Source organism: Physeter macrocephalus, chromosome 18 (assembly GCF_002837175.3).
Source record: "Physeter macrocephalus isolate SW-GA chromosome 18, ASM283717v5, whole genome shotgun sequence".
NCBI classification, from domain to species: domain Eukaryota; kingdom Metazoa; phylum Chordata; class Mammalia; order Artiodactyla; family Physeteridae; genus Physeter; species Physeter macrocephalus.
Window position 1 is genome coordinate 84,669,407 of NC_041231.1, and position 15,393 is coordinate 84,684,799.

Sequence of the window (15,393 nt, forward strand, 5' to 3'; positions counted from 1 at the left end):
GAGCAGGAATAAGTAGATTTGGGGTCCTATGTTAACTTAGGGTATCATCTAAAGGCAAAAGTCTCTAGTAGCCCAATGAGAAACCACACACACACTAAACCATGCATACCCTTTGTCCCTCTTCCAAGGGCATTTTTTTGTAGCCACTTGGGAGATTCCTGAGGCCTCATGTAGAGGGAGATGGAGAGAGCATCTCAAACTTTAACCACCATTCAGCAATATGGTTATACCTCTTTCATGGCGATAGACCTGAGACACGGAGACATGAAGCATATTGAAAACTAATAATAACTACCATTTATGAGCATTCACTATGTGCCAAATGCTTTATCACATTTGATCTTCATATCAACGCTATTAAAAAGAAACCTCCATTTTACTCTTTCAGAAACTGAGGCACAGAGATGGTATTTGCCCAAGATTGCAAAGCATTAAGTGGCAGAACCTGATCTCTTCATCATATTTCATGCTCAAAGTCACTCAGCTAACATGACAGGCTGCCATTCAGAGGTCCCAAATGTCTCTGTCCTGTTCCCACCTTGGTGCCAGCCAGCCTGAACAGCATTGATCAAAGACCAAGCCAGGTTGTGGTCCTCTCCCTTTTCCATTTCATGACGAGAGGAAAGCTTCCCCTGCGTCTCTTACATTTGGTGCATGTTTTGTGCCCTAAATAGACTCTAAGCACGTATAGGGCAATGATAACTATTCAACACATATCTGTTAGACACAGTGTTAGGGGAATATGTATGTGTGAGGGCCTGACATCCTTGGATCTGAGTCCTCTGCTTCCCACTAGAAACATGCCCCTCCCCGACCCAGTAAGTCTGAGGGAAGCTGGGAAGCAGGGGGCAGGTCCTTGTTAGGGAAGGTACCTGGGGTAAGGAGTGGGGGGGTGGGGGGATTCTGAGGAGTGAAACCACTTCCTCTGTAGCTAGTTCCTGTGTTGACAGAACTGAAGGGGAGGAGGGGGGTGGAGGGAACAGAGCAGGGGTTTAGGGGGCTCCTGAGGCTCTGGAGGTGAGAAAGCCAAAAGTCCTTCCCCCTCTGAACCCCCATCCCTACTGCAGCTGGAGGAGTTTTTCCAGTCTCTGTGCTCCCCCGGGGCGAGAGAGGTCAAGCAAGCCGTTGGGTGGGAAAAGAGAACTGGAGGAAGTTGACAGGGATGGGCGGGGCCCGGGGGGGTTGCTGACCAGGAACCCAGCTTCCTGCTCAGTACCCAGGCATCCAGCCCCCGGCTCACCCCCACCCCTTTCAGCCCCTACTCCCCTCAGGAACTCGGGGTTCCGTCCCTCCTCCCAAATCCGAGCTACCCCTCCCCCATCGGTTTCTCCCCTCCAGGGGATGGAGGCTGAGAGACCCCAGGAGGAAGAGGATGGTGAGCAGGTGAGCTCCGCACCGGGTTGGGGAGGCTGGCATTGGGAGAGAGGGAGGTGAGAGGACCTGAGGCAGAGACTGAGTAATGGTGGACTAAAGGGACTTGGACAGGCTTGGGCACAGAGGCAGGAACAGAGACGCAGAGAGAGGAAATGGGCTGCTGGCCTAGCCCTCTGCCCACCCCACCCCCACTTGACTGGAACGGATGTCTCTCAGCATCAGGGCCCCCATCAGGATGAGCCTGGCTGGCCCCCTGTGAACACCAGCAATCGGCCTTGGCGATCTGCTCCTCCGTCCCCTCCTCCTCCAGGGTCCCGCCACACAGGTACCCCGACCCACCCAAGGAGCTCCCTGACCCTGGTGCCCACATCCTTCCTGATCCCGTGACCAAGGCCCAATCCATCATGGGCTCTCTCCCCACCTCCTCCGGACTCCCCATCACACCCCCTTAGCTCTGACCCCCCATACACACACACCCACCACTGCTGTCTGCCAAATTCTCTGGGTCTCTGAGCCCTCCTCCCTCCTCTCCCCAGCCCTGGGGCCCCGCTCGGCCTCCCTGCTCTCCCTGCAGACTGAGCTCCTTCTGGACCTGGTGGCAGAGGCCCAGTCCCGCCGCCTAGAAGAGCAGAGGGCCACCTTCCATCCCCCCCAGAACCGTCCAAGCCTAGGCCGAGCCCCGCCCCGGCCCCTTGAGGACAGAGAACAGCTCTACAGCACCATCCTCAGTCACCAGGTGAGACACCCATCCCCTCCCCACCAGGAGGCAAGACCCAGGCTTCTTGGTCTCTTGGCCCCTGTTCTCTTTGGGGGTCCTACCCCTCCTTCTCCTCAGGCATCTGCCCCCCTGCCCCGCCAGGTCCTACTCCCCCTACCCCCATCACAGGTGTCCTATATGCCCCTCACACCAGCCCTGGCTCCTTTCAAGCCCTGCTCCTCTTAGAACCTCACCAACAACCTCCCCTCCCTCCACTCCTCCAGAGCCAGCGGATGGAAGCCCAGCGGTCAGAGCCTCCCTTACCCCCAGGGGGACAGGAGCTCCTGGAGTTGCTGCTGAGAGTTCAGGGTGGGGGTCGAATGGAGGAGCAAAGGTCCCAGCCCCCCCCACACACCTGCTGAGACTTGAGCCCCACCAGCCCCTCTGCACTCCTGGGGCTCAAAAGCTGGGCAGCCCACTGCATGCCCTCAACCCTGCCAGGCAGGGGCACCAGAGACTGGAAGACCCAGCAGAAATCTCAATATTCATCGCCCTCATCCACCTTTTCTGGGAACTGGAGCGGGTGAAAATCCTCAAACCCTGGGAATAGTCAAGGTAGGATGGACATTTAACTCCCTCCATGACCAAGTATGTAGGAGCTTGAGGCCATGAGAGGATCCTAGCCACAGTGGGACACCTCACCCTCTCCTCTGATCTCAGGGAGTGGCTGGGAGTCTTGGTCCTGAACTGTGGGGACACCCCCAGTAGTCAAGCCACCAGGCAGGATCTGAGGGGCTCATTTCCCAGAGGAAAGGCAAATCTCCCAAGGTTTTCACCTGAGAGACAGTTCCACCCTCCTTCTCAGTAAGAAGAAGGGAAGAGAGGGCACAGCAAAGACATAAAGACTGTTCTCCCACCTCCATCACCGGCACACCCAGCCCCTGGACTGAGGGGCCTACAGGCTGTGAATGGACATTTAGCCCTGCCCACCCTCCCTTCCCACTGCTGTTCTGACCTGTCTGATGTTTGGTTATATGAATAAATGTAATTCCCCTCTGGACTGAAGACTGGTGTCTCGGGTGGTGGGGTGGAGGGTAGGAGGGTGAGGCCGGAGGCCACCACTCTCCCCAGTCTGGCCAGAGGCCAGCTTCCCTCCCTGGCTGGTTAATTACTGTCTCATTAAGCAGCGGCTGGAGACCTCCCTAATTATCCCCCCCAGCCCCCCTCTCCTGGTTTTAATTAAGTAGAACAGGGAGGGGAGTCATTAGGATAAGAAATATGAACTAAGCTGTCTGGGAACCCAGGCATTCCAGCGGCCAGAGTCCTCATCAGCTAGATCCCGGATTCAGAACCCAGGTGCAAGGCCCCCCCAGCCTCCAACACGCCCCCGCTTCAAGGCCAAAGAAGTCCAGCTCCTGGGACCTTCCCTTATTTTCCCCACGGGCTAGTCTCCTCCCCTCGTCCCCTCTCCCCTCCTCCACTCGTCTCCGATCCTCCGTTTCTGTGTGTCTCTCTCCGCCCCCAGCTCCTCCCTGTTCCTCCTCTCTTCTCCCCTCCTCTTCCTCCCCGGCTCCCCTCCCCCAGCCTCCCTCCCTCGCTCCCCCCCTCCTCTCTCCTCCCTCCTCCCTCTCTCTCACACACACCCCCGCTTGGGCCTCCTCTCTCTCTCTCTCTCTCTCCCTCTCTCTCTCTCTCTCCCTCTCCGGCTCCATTTTCTCCGCCGCCGGGGGCCGGGGTCTCCTGTGGGGGGCCCAGACGGTACCCCAGGTCTCCCTTCAGGACCGGGGTGAACCCCCGGGAGAGCCGGGAGGGGGGTAGACGGGCGGGGGTTGGGGCGGAGGGAGCAACGGCCCCAGCGAGTTTGGGGGGGAAGTAACCAGGCGCGGGGGGGAGGGGCGGAGCAGGGAGGGGGCCTCAGGGCCCCCCCCAACTATGGACGAGCGGCTGTTGGGGCCGCCCCCTCCAGGCGGGGGCCGGGGGGGCCTTGGATTGGTGGGTGGGGAGCCTGGGGGCCCTGGCGAACCTCCCGGTGGTGGAGATCCCGGTGGGGGTAGCGGGGGGGTCCCGGGAGGCCGAGGGAAGCAAGACATCGGGGACATTCTGCAGCAGATAATGACCATCACCGACCAGAGCCTGGACGAGGCCCAGGCCAAGTGAGTGCCCCCAACTCGGTCCCCACACAGACCCAGCAGAAGCCCCATTCACAAGCTCTGAATCTTCTGGGAGCCCCCCAACTCCAGGACCCTCCCCAGGATACTACAGCTCTTCTCTCCTCTCCTTACTCCCGGGAGCCCCAAGATAAGTGATCCCTCTCAAACCTTCCTTGACCCCCAGTCCCTGAAACCTTCAAAAAGGGGAACATTAGGTGGTCTCACTCCTCACCCCACCCCCCGGTCTCTCACTGACACCCCCCCCCCACACACACACACACACACATACTCCCCTGGAACATCTTTCCATCTCCAGAGCCCTCTTCTGGCTTCCAGACTAAGAAACAGCTATGCTGTCTTCTCCCCTAACTCTCCAGCCCACCCTCATCCTAGGAGCCTCCACACCCCTTCCCAGGGCTGCGACCCTTTCTCTCCATGCATGGCCCAGCCTCCAAGGGTCCTCGCTCACCCTTTGCCCCTGCTCAGCTGACACTAGGAGCATCAGAGCCTCCCATCCTGCTCAGTCCCAGGACCCTTCACACACCTCTATACCGAACTCCCCACTTTAGCTCAGCACCCCTAACCCCCTCTGGCACCTCAAACTCTGACTCTTCTCCCCAGCCTCCTTCTGTCTTCCGCTGAAATTTACCTAGTCACTCTCATTTCTGCAGCCATTCCCCAAATCCCCTCTGTACCCTTCTAGACCATCTCCCACAACCTCCACCCGGCCATGGTGCCTTTAGCCTGCTGCACCTTCCCTCCGTCCAGCCAAAGCCAAGCAGCTTCCCTATGTCTCCACACTCTGGGAGCTGAGCTCTTCCCAAGAAACCCCCAACTCCATTCGGCCTCCAATCCTGCTTTCTCCCGCCACAGATTTACCCACCACCTCCCTTATTCCCAGGCTCCCCTCTCTTACCCTCGTGGGTGTTTCGTTTTGTGGTTGTCTTTCCCACTCCCCCATTTCTGTAGCCTCTCAATTTTTCTCTCCCATCCCTCCCAAGGAAACACGCCCTAAACTGCCACCGAATGAAGCCTGCTCTCTTTAGCGTCCTGTGTGAAATCAAGGAGAAAACCGGTACGTGGGTCCCCCCTTCTGATTCCTCAACTCCGGGGACAGAACCCTGCTCACTATCAAACTGGGGTTACGAGTTTGACAACTTGGGGCCCTGAGGAAAGTGTGGGTCAGGAAGATTGCTAAGGGGGCCCTGGGAGGGAACCCAGGCCTGGAGACTTGGGTGTCCGGGAGGCACCAGGAGGGCTGAGAGCTGGGTGTGGGGTCCCTGGGTCCCTAAGTCCACTCGCCTGCACGCTAGGCCTCAGCATTCGAAGCTCCCAAGAGGAGGAGCCTGTGGACCCACAGCTGATGCGCTTGGACAACATGCTTCTGGCAGAAGGTGTGGCTGGGCCTGAGAAAGGGGGTGGCTCAGCGGCAGCAGCTGCGGCCGCCGCAGCCTCCGGAGGCGGCGTGTCCCCTGACAACTCCATCGAACACTCGGACTATCGCAGCAAACTTGCCCAGATCCGCCACATTTACCACTCGGAGCTGGAGAAGTATGAGCAGGTGAGGAGAGGAAGCTGGAGCGGGTGGAGGGAGAGGCCCTTAGGGGGAATCCCAAGGCCAAGGGGCTCCTCCTCACCAGGCCACGGGCCCCCACTGCAGGCATGCAACGAGTTCACAACCCACGTCATGAACCTGCTGAGGGAGCAGAGCCGCACGCGGCCGGTGGCGCCCAAGGAGATGGAGCGCATGGTGAGCATCATCCACCGGAAGTTCAGCGCCATCCAGATGCAGCTCAAGCAGAGCACCTGCGAGGCCGTCATGATCCTGCGTTCCCGCTTCCTGGATGCCAGGTGGGGCCCAGGGCCCCAGGCCAGCCCCCAGCACCCAGCTCCTTCACGTTCTTCTCCAAGCCTCTGGGCCACCAGGTTGCGCAACACAGCACTATATACTCCGTGACAGCGGTGCTCTCTGGAGTTAATCAACGTGGTGGCCCTGCCGGGACACCAGCATCCTCCTCACCACCCCCTCTCTCCTCTGTAGACGAAAACGCCGTAACTTCAGCAAACAGGCCACTGAGGTCCTAAATGAGTATTTCTACTCCCACCTGAGTAACCCATACCCTAGTGAGGAGGCTAAGGAGGAGCTCGCCAAGAAGTGCGGGATCACTGTCTCTCAGGTACTGGGGAGGCGTGGGGAGGGGTTTTGGGGGCACAGCGCTCTCCAATCCTGTTGACTAAGGTGTTTACAGAGGGACAGGTTCCCACCTGACCCTCCTTTCTGCCCCACACCCCGCAGGTCTCCAACTGGTTTGGCAACAAGCGGATTCGCTATAAGAAAAATATTGGAAAGTTCCAAGAGGAGGCAAACATCTATGCTGTCAAGACCGCTGTGTCAGTCACCCAGGGAGGCCACAGCCGCACCAGCTCCCCGACGCCCCCTTCCTCCGCAGGTGGATCCCCCTGCCACCCTGGCTGGCTGTTCTGCACGCTTCCTGCTTTTGTTCCAGCTTCCTGTCTAGGCAGGATCATAGCAGAGAGGGGGCCTTCTGGGGTGAGAGGGACCAAGCTGAGATGGGGTGGGGATATCAGGGGACAGAGGCCACTCTAGTGAATTTACTTCTGCCTTTCTTCCAGCAAGTGGCCAGGGGAGGCTCAGCAACAGCCTGCTCCGTCTGAGTGTTGCAGTGTTGTTTGGTGGAGAATTTGTGTACGGTGGCCCACCCCCAGAGAGCTAGTTCAGGGGGCTTTTTGAAAACTGAGAGCTGTGGTGAGTCTCCCGTCTGCCATCACAGGCTCTGTTACACTCTTCCCTAATTCCCCCTCTGCTCCCCCAAGGCTCTGGCGGCTCTTTCAATCTCTCAGGATCCGGTGACATGTTTCTGGGGATGCCCGGGCTCAACGGAGATTCCTACTCTGCCTCCCAGGTCAGGTGGTCCATCTCGCCTTGAGTAGGGCTTTCCCAAACTCAGTTTCCCTACTTTAGGATATGAGACTTTTTTTCTTTTGAGGCTTCTCACTGTGTCCTATCCTCCTTTGTTGCCTGCAGGTGGAATCACTCCGACACTCGATGGGGCCAGGGGGCTACGGGGATAATCTCGGGGCAGGCCAGATGTATAGCCCTCGGGAAATGAGGGTGAGTACCTGAAGCCCCTCTCTCCAGCTCTCACCAGGATGGGAGGGCCTTTTCCCTGGCAGTGCTGTCCCCTGTGCTGGGTTTCCTAAAGCCTTACCCCAACTGTCTGCCTCTTTTTCCAGGCAAACGGTGGCTGGCAGGAGGCTGTGACCCCGTCCTCAGTGACATCCCCGACAGAGGGACCAGGGAGCGTTCATTCTGACACTTCCAACTGATCTCGCCCCTCAGGGCCACAGGGCTAGGGGCTCACAAGGCACCTCTCGAAGAGGACGCAGGCATCCAGAGGACAAAACCCAGACAGAGGAGAAGCACAAGATAGAGAAGGGCAAACGGGGGTCATCCCCTCCCTGGCCAGACTCTCTCAGTGCTGGGGGTGCTGACTACATGGCAGGGAAGATGGGGCCCCTTAAGGGGAAAGTGGGGTGTGTCTCCCCTTTTTTTCCCTTTTCATTCTTTTTGTTGCTCCCCCTTTTTCTCTCACGTAGAAACACACGCACCCAGACTCCTATTTTTCAGATTTTTCCTCTCCTCCTCTCATACACGCACGTACAACTATTCTGTTTCTCTCTCTCTCTCTTTCTCTCTCTCTCTCTGGGATCCCCCACTCTCCCTCACCCCACTTATCTGCTCTGGGATCTGTGGAGATGCCAGCCCTGCCCAGCCAGAGATGCCAAAAATGGGGACATGACTTCTGGACAGAAGACATGGGTCACGCCCCCTGTGCCTCCCCACCCCCTGCCCCTCCAGACGGCTTTATTACCTCATACGCAGCTCATCTTAAACCAATAGAATCGCTCGGTGGACGGGAGTGTCTGACTCAGATATCTACCTCGGAGGGAGTTTCTGCTACTTTAGGGAATTGTTGACTGGGCTTTGGGGTTGAACTTTTTTTTTTTAAGGAAAGAAAAATTAACCCTGGGATCCATCTGTATTTTTTTTTAATTTTTATTTCGGGGATTTTTGGTGGTGGTGGTGGTTCTTAATTTTTAATTTAGTTTGGGGAAGTAGATGTTTTTATAAATATGTTGATTTTTTTTTTTTTTTTCATTTCTTGCTTTCCCACATTAGGGGTGATAGCCAAAGGGGTCATGATAAGAGAAAGGGGAACAAATAGAACTGGTGAAGAGGCCTGCCTGCCTCCACTCCTGTTCATCAGGAAGTACATTTAGCAGGGCACCAAACCTGCCCCCCTGAAATCACTTAGGTGTTCTCCTTTGCTTCCAAGGTCACTGAGGTGTTCTTTGCTTGTGCAGGCAGCTTTCTGCTGCATTTGGTGTGGAAGCAGTCAGGGCTTGCTGTGCCAGCCTGTTCCCCACCACCCTTGGGCAGGGCTAGACTCGGTAATTTTGAGCAAATGTCACCTTCCCCTGTGAGTGACACATCTAAAATCTTTCTTTTAAACCACTATTTGCAGATTGGAGGGGGAAGAATGGGGAGGGGGTTTATTGCCAAATATGTTAAATATGGGTTGGGGTGTTTGTGTATGTATCTCCCTCCGTTTCCCCAGAAACGAGGTATCTTTTTTTTTTTTTTCTCAGTCCAAAATCGAGAGGGTGGGGAGAGAGAGGAGGGAGGCTGCAAAAAGCCAGGTATGAGGGAAGGTAAAATCACCACTGTCCCACCCTCGGCCCTGAACCCTACTATCTGAACCCCTCAAATATCCTCAGGATTTCACAAGACTGTCAGTAGGGAACCCCTCCCGTCAAAGATCCAGGCAGGACTGGGGGGGCAGGTTGGGAGTGTGATGGGTGGGGGAGGCATGGGCCGGGGGCAGTTCTCTCCTCACTTGTAAACTTGTAGTTTCACAGAAAAAAACAAAAAACAAAAAATGCAGTTTTAAATAAAGAAATTTCTTTTTTCCCTGGGTTTAGTTGAGAATTCTTTTCAAAAACATGGGAACTTTTTTTCTCTCATAAATCCCCAAACGGGTTTTTTCCCCCTCGAGTTCCCCGGCCTTGCCCTCACCACCCAGGCCCCAGGTTTCACCCCTGCCTCCTCTCCATGGGAAACAGCAGACCTGAACCCTGTTGCCTAGCAACCTCGCCTAGTCGTCCAGTAGCCCTGGGTGGTCTGGTGCAATAGGTTGGGGGTCCTGAGGGGATGAGAGACCCTAGGAGATGCACTCCCCACCCCCATGGATGTGGCTGTACCCAGAGGCTGGCAGTGCCCAGGGGTGGGGTGACAGCTGTTTCTCCCAGTACCTGAAGGACTCTTGTCCGAGAGAGGCATGAATTCCTAGCATTCCCTGTGACGGGACAAGACTGGGGAGATGGGGGCAGGGGAGAGGGTACAAGCCCCACCTAGGGTGGTGGCCACAGCAGCAAGGGGCAGACAGAGCCAGGAGCCTGGGAAGGAAGCAGGATGGCAGCAGGGGCAGCAGCTGGAGCCTGGGTGCTGGTCCTCAGTCTGTGGGGTGAGCCCTGCCCCCCACACACCAATCCTCCCCGCAGAAAGCACTCTGCCCCTGTCCCCGAAACTCCCCACAACTTTCCAGGAAACTGGGTACTGCTTTTCAGTCTCCCTCATCCACGCTGTTCTAGTTTTATTAGCTCCCATCTCCCTTCCTGCCCCTCCATTGTGGTGCTGTCTCCCAGGGGCAGTAGTAGGGGATCAAAACATCACAGCCAGGATCGGGAAGCCACTGGTGCTGAACTGTAAGGGGGCCCCCAAGAAACCACCCCAGCAGCTGGAATGGAAACTGGTAAGTGGGGCTCCTGTCTCCCCACTTCCGGAGAGACCAATGACGATTCGCATCCCCTCCTCCCCACCTCCCCACCTCCCTACCTCATCAGCCCTTTCCCAAAGGGCTTGCACTGTTGAGGCCCCTCTCCTCTGTCCCCAGAACACAGGCCGGACAGAAGCTTGGAAGGTCCTATCTCCCCAGGGAGGCCCCTGGGATAGCGTGGCTCGTGTCCTCCCCAACGGCTCCCTCCTCCTGCCGGCTGTGGGGATCCAGGATGAGGGGACTTTCCGGTGCCGGGCAATGAGCCGGAATGGAAAGGAGACCAAGTCCAACTACCGAGTCCGAGTCTATCGTAAGGGTTCCAGGGCCTTGTTCACAGCCCACCTCTCATCTAAGGAAAAGCCTTCTACCCCAGCCCTTGACTCCTGGGCCCTGGCATGTGAGAACTTGACTTCAGCTGCCCCCATTCCCACAGCTGGGGTGTATCTTCAAAGCTGCAGCCTCTGATTGGAATTTTCCCTCCTTCAGAGATTCCTGGGAAGCCAGAAATTGTTGATCCTGCCTCTGAACTCATGGCTGGTGTCCCCGATAAGGTAGGAGAAAAGGCGAGATTTGGAAAGGGGTCCTGAGAATGGGAGGGGAGTGTAGCTGTACGTATGTGTATGGATTCTCTTATTTTCAAAGATGATGAGGTCACTTTTTCCCCAGGTGGGGACATGTGTGTCCAAGGGGGGCTACCCTGCAGGGACTCTTAGCTGGCACTTGGATGGGAAAACCCTGATACCTGATGGCAAAGGTGAGTCCCAGCGTCTCCCCTCCTGTCTGCCTTCTTTCTGATCGCTCTCCCATACCCACCCTGGAATGTCTTGCCTTGTCCTCCCCCCACCATAGGAGTGTCTGTGAAGGAAGAGACCAAGAGACACCCTGAGACAGGGCTTTTCACACTCCGTTCGGAGCTGATGGTGACCCCAGCCCGGGGAGGAGCTCCCCACCCCACCTTCTCCTGTAGCTTCAGCCCTGGCCTTCCCCGGCGCCGAGCCCTGCACACGGCCCCCATCCAGCTCAGGGTCTGGGATGAGCGCAGAACTGGGGAGGGCCCCAACTTGGGTGAGCACCTGTCGGAAGGTATGACCCTCAGGAAGGAGAGGGTTAAGCCCATGGCCACTGGGACCATAGACAGGTGTAACTCTCAACCTCATGCCCCTCCCCACCCCCAGAGCCTGTGCCACTGGAGGAAGTCCTGTTGGTGGTGGAGCCAGAAGGTGGAGCAGTAGCTCCTGGTGGTACCGTGACCTTGACCTGTGAAGCCCCTGCCCAGCCCCCTCCTCAAATCCACTGGATCAAGGATGTGAGTGACCTGGAGAGGGGGCTGGCAGGTAGCGAGATACGTCATTGGCAACTAGGAGGGCAGGGGGTTCATGGAGAGCGAGGCAGGCGAGGAGGTACAAGGGTATCTGATGATGTGGAGGCAGAGACAGCAGTATGGGATGTGTTGGCAGGGGTTTTCATAGTCTCCTGTCCCCTTTTCCCCACCAGGGCGTGCCCCTGCCCCTGCCCCCCAGCTCCGTGCTGCTGCTCCCTGAGGTAGGGCCTGAGGACCAGGGAACCTACAGTTGTGTGGCCACCCATCCCAGCCACGGGCCCCAGGAGAGCCATGCTGTCAGCGTCAGCATCATCGGTGAGGAAACCTCTCTCCAAATCCCAAGGGACCCTGGGGGCGGCTGAGGGACAGTGCAGGCTCCAGTTCCCTACCCTATGCTAACACTGTCCCCGAGAGCCACCCCACGCTTCCCTCAGTTCAGCCACACCCAGGGCTTCTCTGCCCCACACAACCCAAGAGAACAGCCCAGCCTGTCCCCTCTCCCCTCTAAACTGAAGAAAGGGAAAGGCTCCACCGGGGCTCCCACTAGCCTTCTCCCAGCTGAAGCCTTCCCTTCTGACTTTGTTTTCCAGAAACAGGCAAGGAGGGGCCAACTGCAGGTGAGGGGCTGGATAAAGTCAGAGAGAAGCAGACAGACCTCAGCATGACTGAGGGGATGGTGAACAAGAAAGGAACTGTGAGGGCTGTGCCCTCAATTCTCCCCGTCTCCCTACAGGCTCTGTGGAAGGGCCGGAGCTGGGAACTCTAGCCCTGGCCCTGGGGATCCTGGGAGGCCTGGGGACAGCCGCCCTGCTCATTGGGGTCATCATGTGGCAAAGGCGGCAACGCAGAGGAGAGGAGAGGTGAGTGGAGGAAGCCAGACACCTCAGACTAAGGGCTTCCAGGCAGCAAGCAGGGGTGTGGGGGGAGAAATGACGGAGTGCTGGGAACCATGTGCAGAATTCTCCCCAATCCTCCTCCCCAGGAAGGCCCCAGAAAACCAGGAGGAGGAAGAGGAGGAGCGCACGGAGCTGAATCAGCCCGAGGAGCCTGAGGCGGCAGAAAGCAGTGCAGGAGGGCCTTGAGGAGCCCACAGCCAGACCCCATCCATCAGCTCCCTTTTTTTTTCCCACCCTCTTTTCTGGCCCCAGACCAGTTCTCCCCTGTATAATCTCTACCCCACCTCCCCAAACTTTCTTCCACAACCACAGCCTCTCACAAACAGTGATGAGTAAACACCTGACACACTTGCTCTTGTGTATGTGTGATGCCCTCACCCCCTGCACCCTTGAGAGCCCTGAAGGAGAGGGTCTCACCCCATGCTTCGCCACACCACACCAACATCTACTGAAGTTGGAGAGAAATGCTCCTGTCTTGGAAGGAAGGAGGGATGGACAAAGGTGGGCAGAGTTCCCGTGAATACATCTCACCTTGTTTATTGAATTTGTAATAAAGGAGGTAGTGAGGGGAAGGAAGCACTTAAGAGTCAGGACCCACATTAGACACCGGGGAGAGAAAAATTAAATTAAATCAACAAGGGGAATATGGGGGAGAGTCAGAGGAAGCCTTGCCCACCTTTCAACATCAAATCGAGAAATGGGTGGGGGAAGCAAAGGATCAGGAGAGAGGGGAGACAGACCTTGTCTTCAGTCCATCCTCCTCTCCCAGAGCTGGGAGTTACGATGCTACTGAGCGAGCAGTTCCGAGCAAAGGTGCTCCCATTCTATGCACAGGTGTCACTCCTCCTCCCCACACTCTCCTGGAAGGTGGCCAGGGTTGCCCTTAGCCAACAAAAATGGAGGGCTTACAGGGGAGGGTCCGGGAGTAAGGAAGGGTCAGCAGGGACCCCCAATACTGATGTTCCTCTGGCTGGAGGTGGGCAGGAAGGAGACACAGCTCAAATACTGAGCAGCCAGAAAAAGAAGAAGATGGCAAGAAACAGGAAGAGGGAGTCCTGCCAGCTGGAGGCCGGGTGACCCTGTCCCAGATCCACACCTGTGGAAGAGAGGAAAGCTGTCGAAGAAGTATCCACTCGTAGGCTGGAAGCGGGGCTGAGGAGATTCAGAGGGCTGGCTGGTAGTAGCTGAGGGAAGGCTCTTACCTGTACCCCGACGGAATGGCTCGTGGGTATTGAAGACGGTGGTGAAAAAGCCAAAGGGAAAAGCACCAACACCAAATGAGAAGTGAAAGCCCCCAGTATCGCCAAATGGCTGGAATCCCTAGGGAGACGAAGAAAGTCAGTGGGGAACGGGGCAAGTCTTTGGCAAGGAAGGAATACAATCAGACAAGACTCACCCCTCTGCTCTCTGGAGCGGGTCGCTGGCCCTGGGGGCGGGGTGGGGTTTTCAATCTGAGGAAGAAGAGAGGGACTATCAGCAGGAAATAGTCCCTCCTCTTCCATACCCCACTCCCCAAGCAGAACCTTCCACCTTTCCTCAGCACCACCTCCCCTCTCTCACCTGGGATCCCGGGGCTTCTGGCTCCCTCGCCCGTAAAGGGGGACAACCTTTTCTCTGCTGATCCCAGCTTTACACACTGGGCACTCTTGCCGCTCTGGCCGTGCCTCCAGCCACTGGGGGAAAAAAATGTAGTGATTTCCAGTATACAGAAGGGTCTTCCAGCTCCTCAGACCTCCCCATCTCCCTCTTCATCTCCTCTGCGTACGCACCTGATGGAGACAGGGCCAACTGGAAGGGGAACGAGAAAGGTCAAACCAGTTACACAAAAGAGAGACACAGACCCAACCTCAGAGTCCCATCTTTCCCCCTCTTACCAGGTGTTACCTGCTGTTTCTTTTCATATTTTCCACAACTCCTACCATACTAGCCAACTTGGCCTTGCGGCTTCTCTGATCTTCCAACACCTAAAGCTACATCCATCCTCAGCATGCTCAACCCTCTCCTCTCTCCTCTCCCCCAGCAAACACACACACATAATCCTCACCCCTACCTTCTCTGCCTTTCGACTTAATTTCCAGTCCTGTTCAACCACCCATTTCCAGGTCTCCTCTTTCAGCCCCAGCCCCATCCTTGCCCCCATCACTCCCAGACCAAACCCCCTTTACCAGCACCTTCTCCTGCTACTCCTTTTCCTCTCTCCTATGCCCAACAAAGTCCCTATTTCCACAACTCCTTAACCTTTGGGGGCTACCCCTCCACAGTGCCCTTGTCCCCAAGTTTCTCATACCACCCCTTGCCATATCTCACCTGCATGTGATCCCACCTTCCCTAGGTCTCCCCCTACTCAACTGATGCGTGCCTCCCCTAACCTTTGAGTCTAATCCGATCCCACGTGTACAGCTAAGACCCCTCCCTTCCCTGGGGTAAGGTGGCTCCCGTCTCGCCTGCACAGATGTGCAGTGCCCACCCCCTGCGCCCCACTTCCTCTTAACGCACCTCTTAACACAACTAGGTTGGCTCCTAGTTGCTATGACTTTCCTTTCCACAGTCCTCCTCTGTACAGACGTGACCCTCTCGCCCACACATACCCAAAAACACGTAAGAACCCGCCTCAGGCCTCACCTATGAGAATGTGCCCTCCTATTAGTATGACTGTATGGTCCCCCCCGCCCCCAGCCTCCCCAGTATAAATCTAAACCCCACTCCTTTTGGCACCCCTCTCAGATTCTCACCAGTACAGGTGGCCACACACACTGACCACAGCTTCCCGAGCAGTCTCCAGACATATATTACATTCGAAGGTCGCGCCCGCCCCGCCCCGCTCGCGGTTTGGCCCTTCGGGGCCCCCGTCCTCCTCCTCCGCTGCTGCCATGGCCGGTACTGTTTCGCCCCCCGCGTGCCCCTTAATCCCCCGAAACACACATACAGGCGCCGCAACAATCGAGAAACCGCCTCCTGCCCACGATCTTTCGGCAGGCTTCAAGGTTTTCTAATCACTATTGGTCTCAGTGCCTGCCAATCATACAGAATCGAAAGAAAGGACTGGTCCAAATGGCGGGGGAGGAAAGAGGTTTACGCGGTCCCGCCCTTGCACAAT

General features: G+C 56.8%; 4 protein-coding genes across 7 annotated transcripts; 3 read left to right on the top strand and 1 right to left on the bottom strand.

Annotated features, from left to right (window-relative positions):
- The first annotated feature begins 1,252 nt into the window (after window positions 1-1,252).
- GPSM3 (G protein signaling modulator 3) lies at window positions 1,253-4,476 on the top strand. 2 transcript variants are annotated; one of them, XR_003677076.2, is made up of 5 exons: window positions 1,253-1,383; window positions 1,591-1,699; window positions 1,911-2,110; window positions 2,356-2,686; window positions 4,255-4,476. XR_003677076.2 is itself a non-coding variant. In XM_007118603.2 (4 exons), the coding sequence occupies exons 1-4, from the start codon at window positions 1,342-1,344 to the stop codon at window positions 2,491-2,493; spliced, it is 489 nt and encodes a 162-aa protein (XP_007118665.1). In that variant the 5' UTR covers window positions 1,253-1,341; the 3' UTR covers window positions 2,494-3,131. The 2 variants fall into 2 exon arrangements, 1 of the variants encoding a protein (XP_007118665.1); XM_007118603.2 differs by lacking the exon at window positions 4,255-4,476 and having other exon boundaries at window positions 2,356-3,131.
- On the top strand, window positions 3,736-9,327 carry PBX2 (PBX homeobox 2). Of its 2 annotated transcripts, XM_024121960.3 has the most exons (9): window positions 3,736-4,224; window positions 5,223-5,296; window positions 5,535-5,782; window positions 5,882-6,072; window positions 6,263-6,398; window positions 6,518-6,671; window positions 7,057-7,145; window positions 7,268-7,354; window positions 7,477-9,327. In XM_024121960.3, exons 1-9 carry the CDS (start codon window positions 4,004-4,006, stop codon window positions 7,567-7,569), a joined length of 1,293 nt encoding a protein of 430 aa, XP_023977728.1. In that variant the 5' UTR covers window positions 3,736-4,003; the 3' UTR covers window positions 7,570-9,327. The 2 variants fall into 2 exon arrangements, with proteins under 2 accessions (XP_023977728.1, XP_023977729.1); XM_024121961.3 differs by lacking the exon at window positions 7,057-7,145 and having other exon boundaries at window positions 4,004-4,224; window positions 7,477-7,587.
- A 307-nt stretch (window positions 9,328-9,634) lies between these two features.
- Window positions 9,635-12,635, top strand: AGER (advanced glycosylation end-product specific receptor). Its single transcript, XM_028479843.1, is given in 10 exon segments — window positions 9,635-9,783; window positions 9,785-10,389; window positions 10,566-10,630; window positions 10,746-10,833; window positions 10,929-11,162; window positions 11,255-11,385; window positions 11,574-11,715; window positions 11,991-12,017; window positions 12,134-12,260; window positions 12,383-12,635. Coding segments are annotated over 10 exon segments (1,587 nt in total). The 5' UTR covers window positions 9,635-9,715; the 3' UTR covers window positions 12,483-12,635.
- Window positions 12,636-12,813: 178 nt separating this feature from the next.
- On the bottom strand, window positions 12,814-15,387 carry RNF5 (ring finger protein 5). 2 transcript variants are annotated; one of them, XM_007118605.3, is made up of 6 exons: window positions 15,029-15,387; window positions 14,066-14,084; window positions 13,857-13,969; window positions 13,693-13,747; window positions 13,499-13,616; window positions 12,814-13,392 (listed from the first exon to the last, which is right to left on the bottom strand). In XM_007118605.3, exons 1-6 carry the CDS (start codon window positions 15,166-15,168, stop codon window positions 13,295-13,297), a joined length of 543 nt encoding a protein of 180 aa, XP_007118667.1. In that variant the 5' UTR covers window positions 15,169-15,387; the 3' UTR covers window positions 12,814-13,294. The 2 variants fall into 2 exon arrangements, with proteins under 2 accessions (XP_007118667.1, XP_028335657.1); XM_028479856.2 differs by lacking the exon at window positions 14,066-14,084 and having other exon boundaries at window positions 15,029-15,130.
- Window positions 15,388-15,393: the final 6 nt, after the last annotated feature.

Coding starts and splice junctions, on each gene's coding strand:
- GPSM3 (XM_007118603.2), top strand. CDS start 1,342: ATGGAGGCTGAGAGACCCCAGGAGGAAGAGGATGGTGAGCAG. Junction 1,700..1,910: donor TCCAGGGTCCCGCCACACAG/GTACCCCGACCC, acceptor TCCTCTCCCCAG/CCCTGGGGCCCCGCTCGGCC. Junction 2,111..2,355: donor GCACCATCCTCAGTCACCAG/GTGAGACACCCA, acceptor CCACTCCTCCAG/AGCCAGCGGATGGAAGCCCA.
- PBX2 (XM_024121960.3), top strand. CDS start 4,004: ATGGACGAGCGGCTGTTGGGGCCGCCCCCTCCAGGCGGGGGCCGGGGG. Junction 5,783..5,881: donor AGCTGGAGAAGTATGAGCAG/GTGAGGAGAGGA, acceptor CCCCCACTGCAG/GCATGCAACGAGTTCACAAC. Junction 6,399..6,517: donor GCGGGATCACTGTCTCTCAG/GTACTGGGGAGG, acceptor CACACCCCGCAG/GTCTCCAACTGGTTTGGCAA.
- RNF5 (XM_007118605.3), bottom strand. CDS start 15,168: ATGGCAGCAGCGGAGGAGGAGGACGGGGGCCCCGAAGGGCCAAACCGC. Junction 13,748..13,856: donor CAGAAGCCCCGGGATCCCAG/GTGAGAGAGGGG, acceptor CTTCTTCCTCAG/ATTGAAAACCCCACCCCGCC. Junction 13,393..13,498: donor GCCATTCCGTCGGGGTACAG/GTAAGAGCCTTC, acceptor TCTCTTCCACAG/GTGTGGATCTGGGACAGGGT.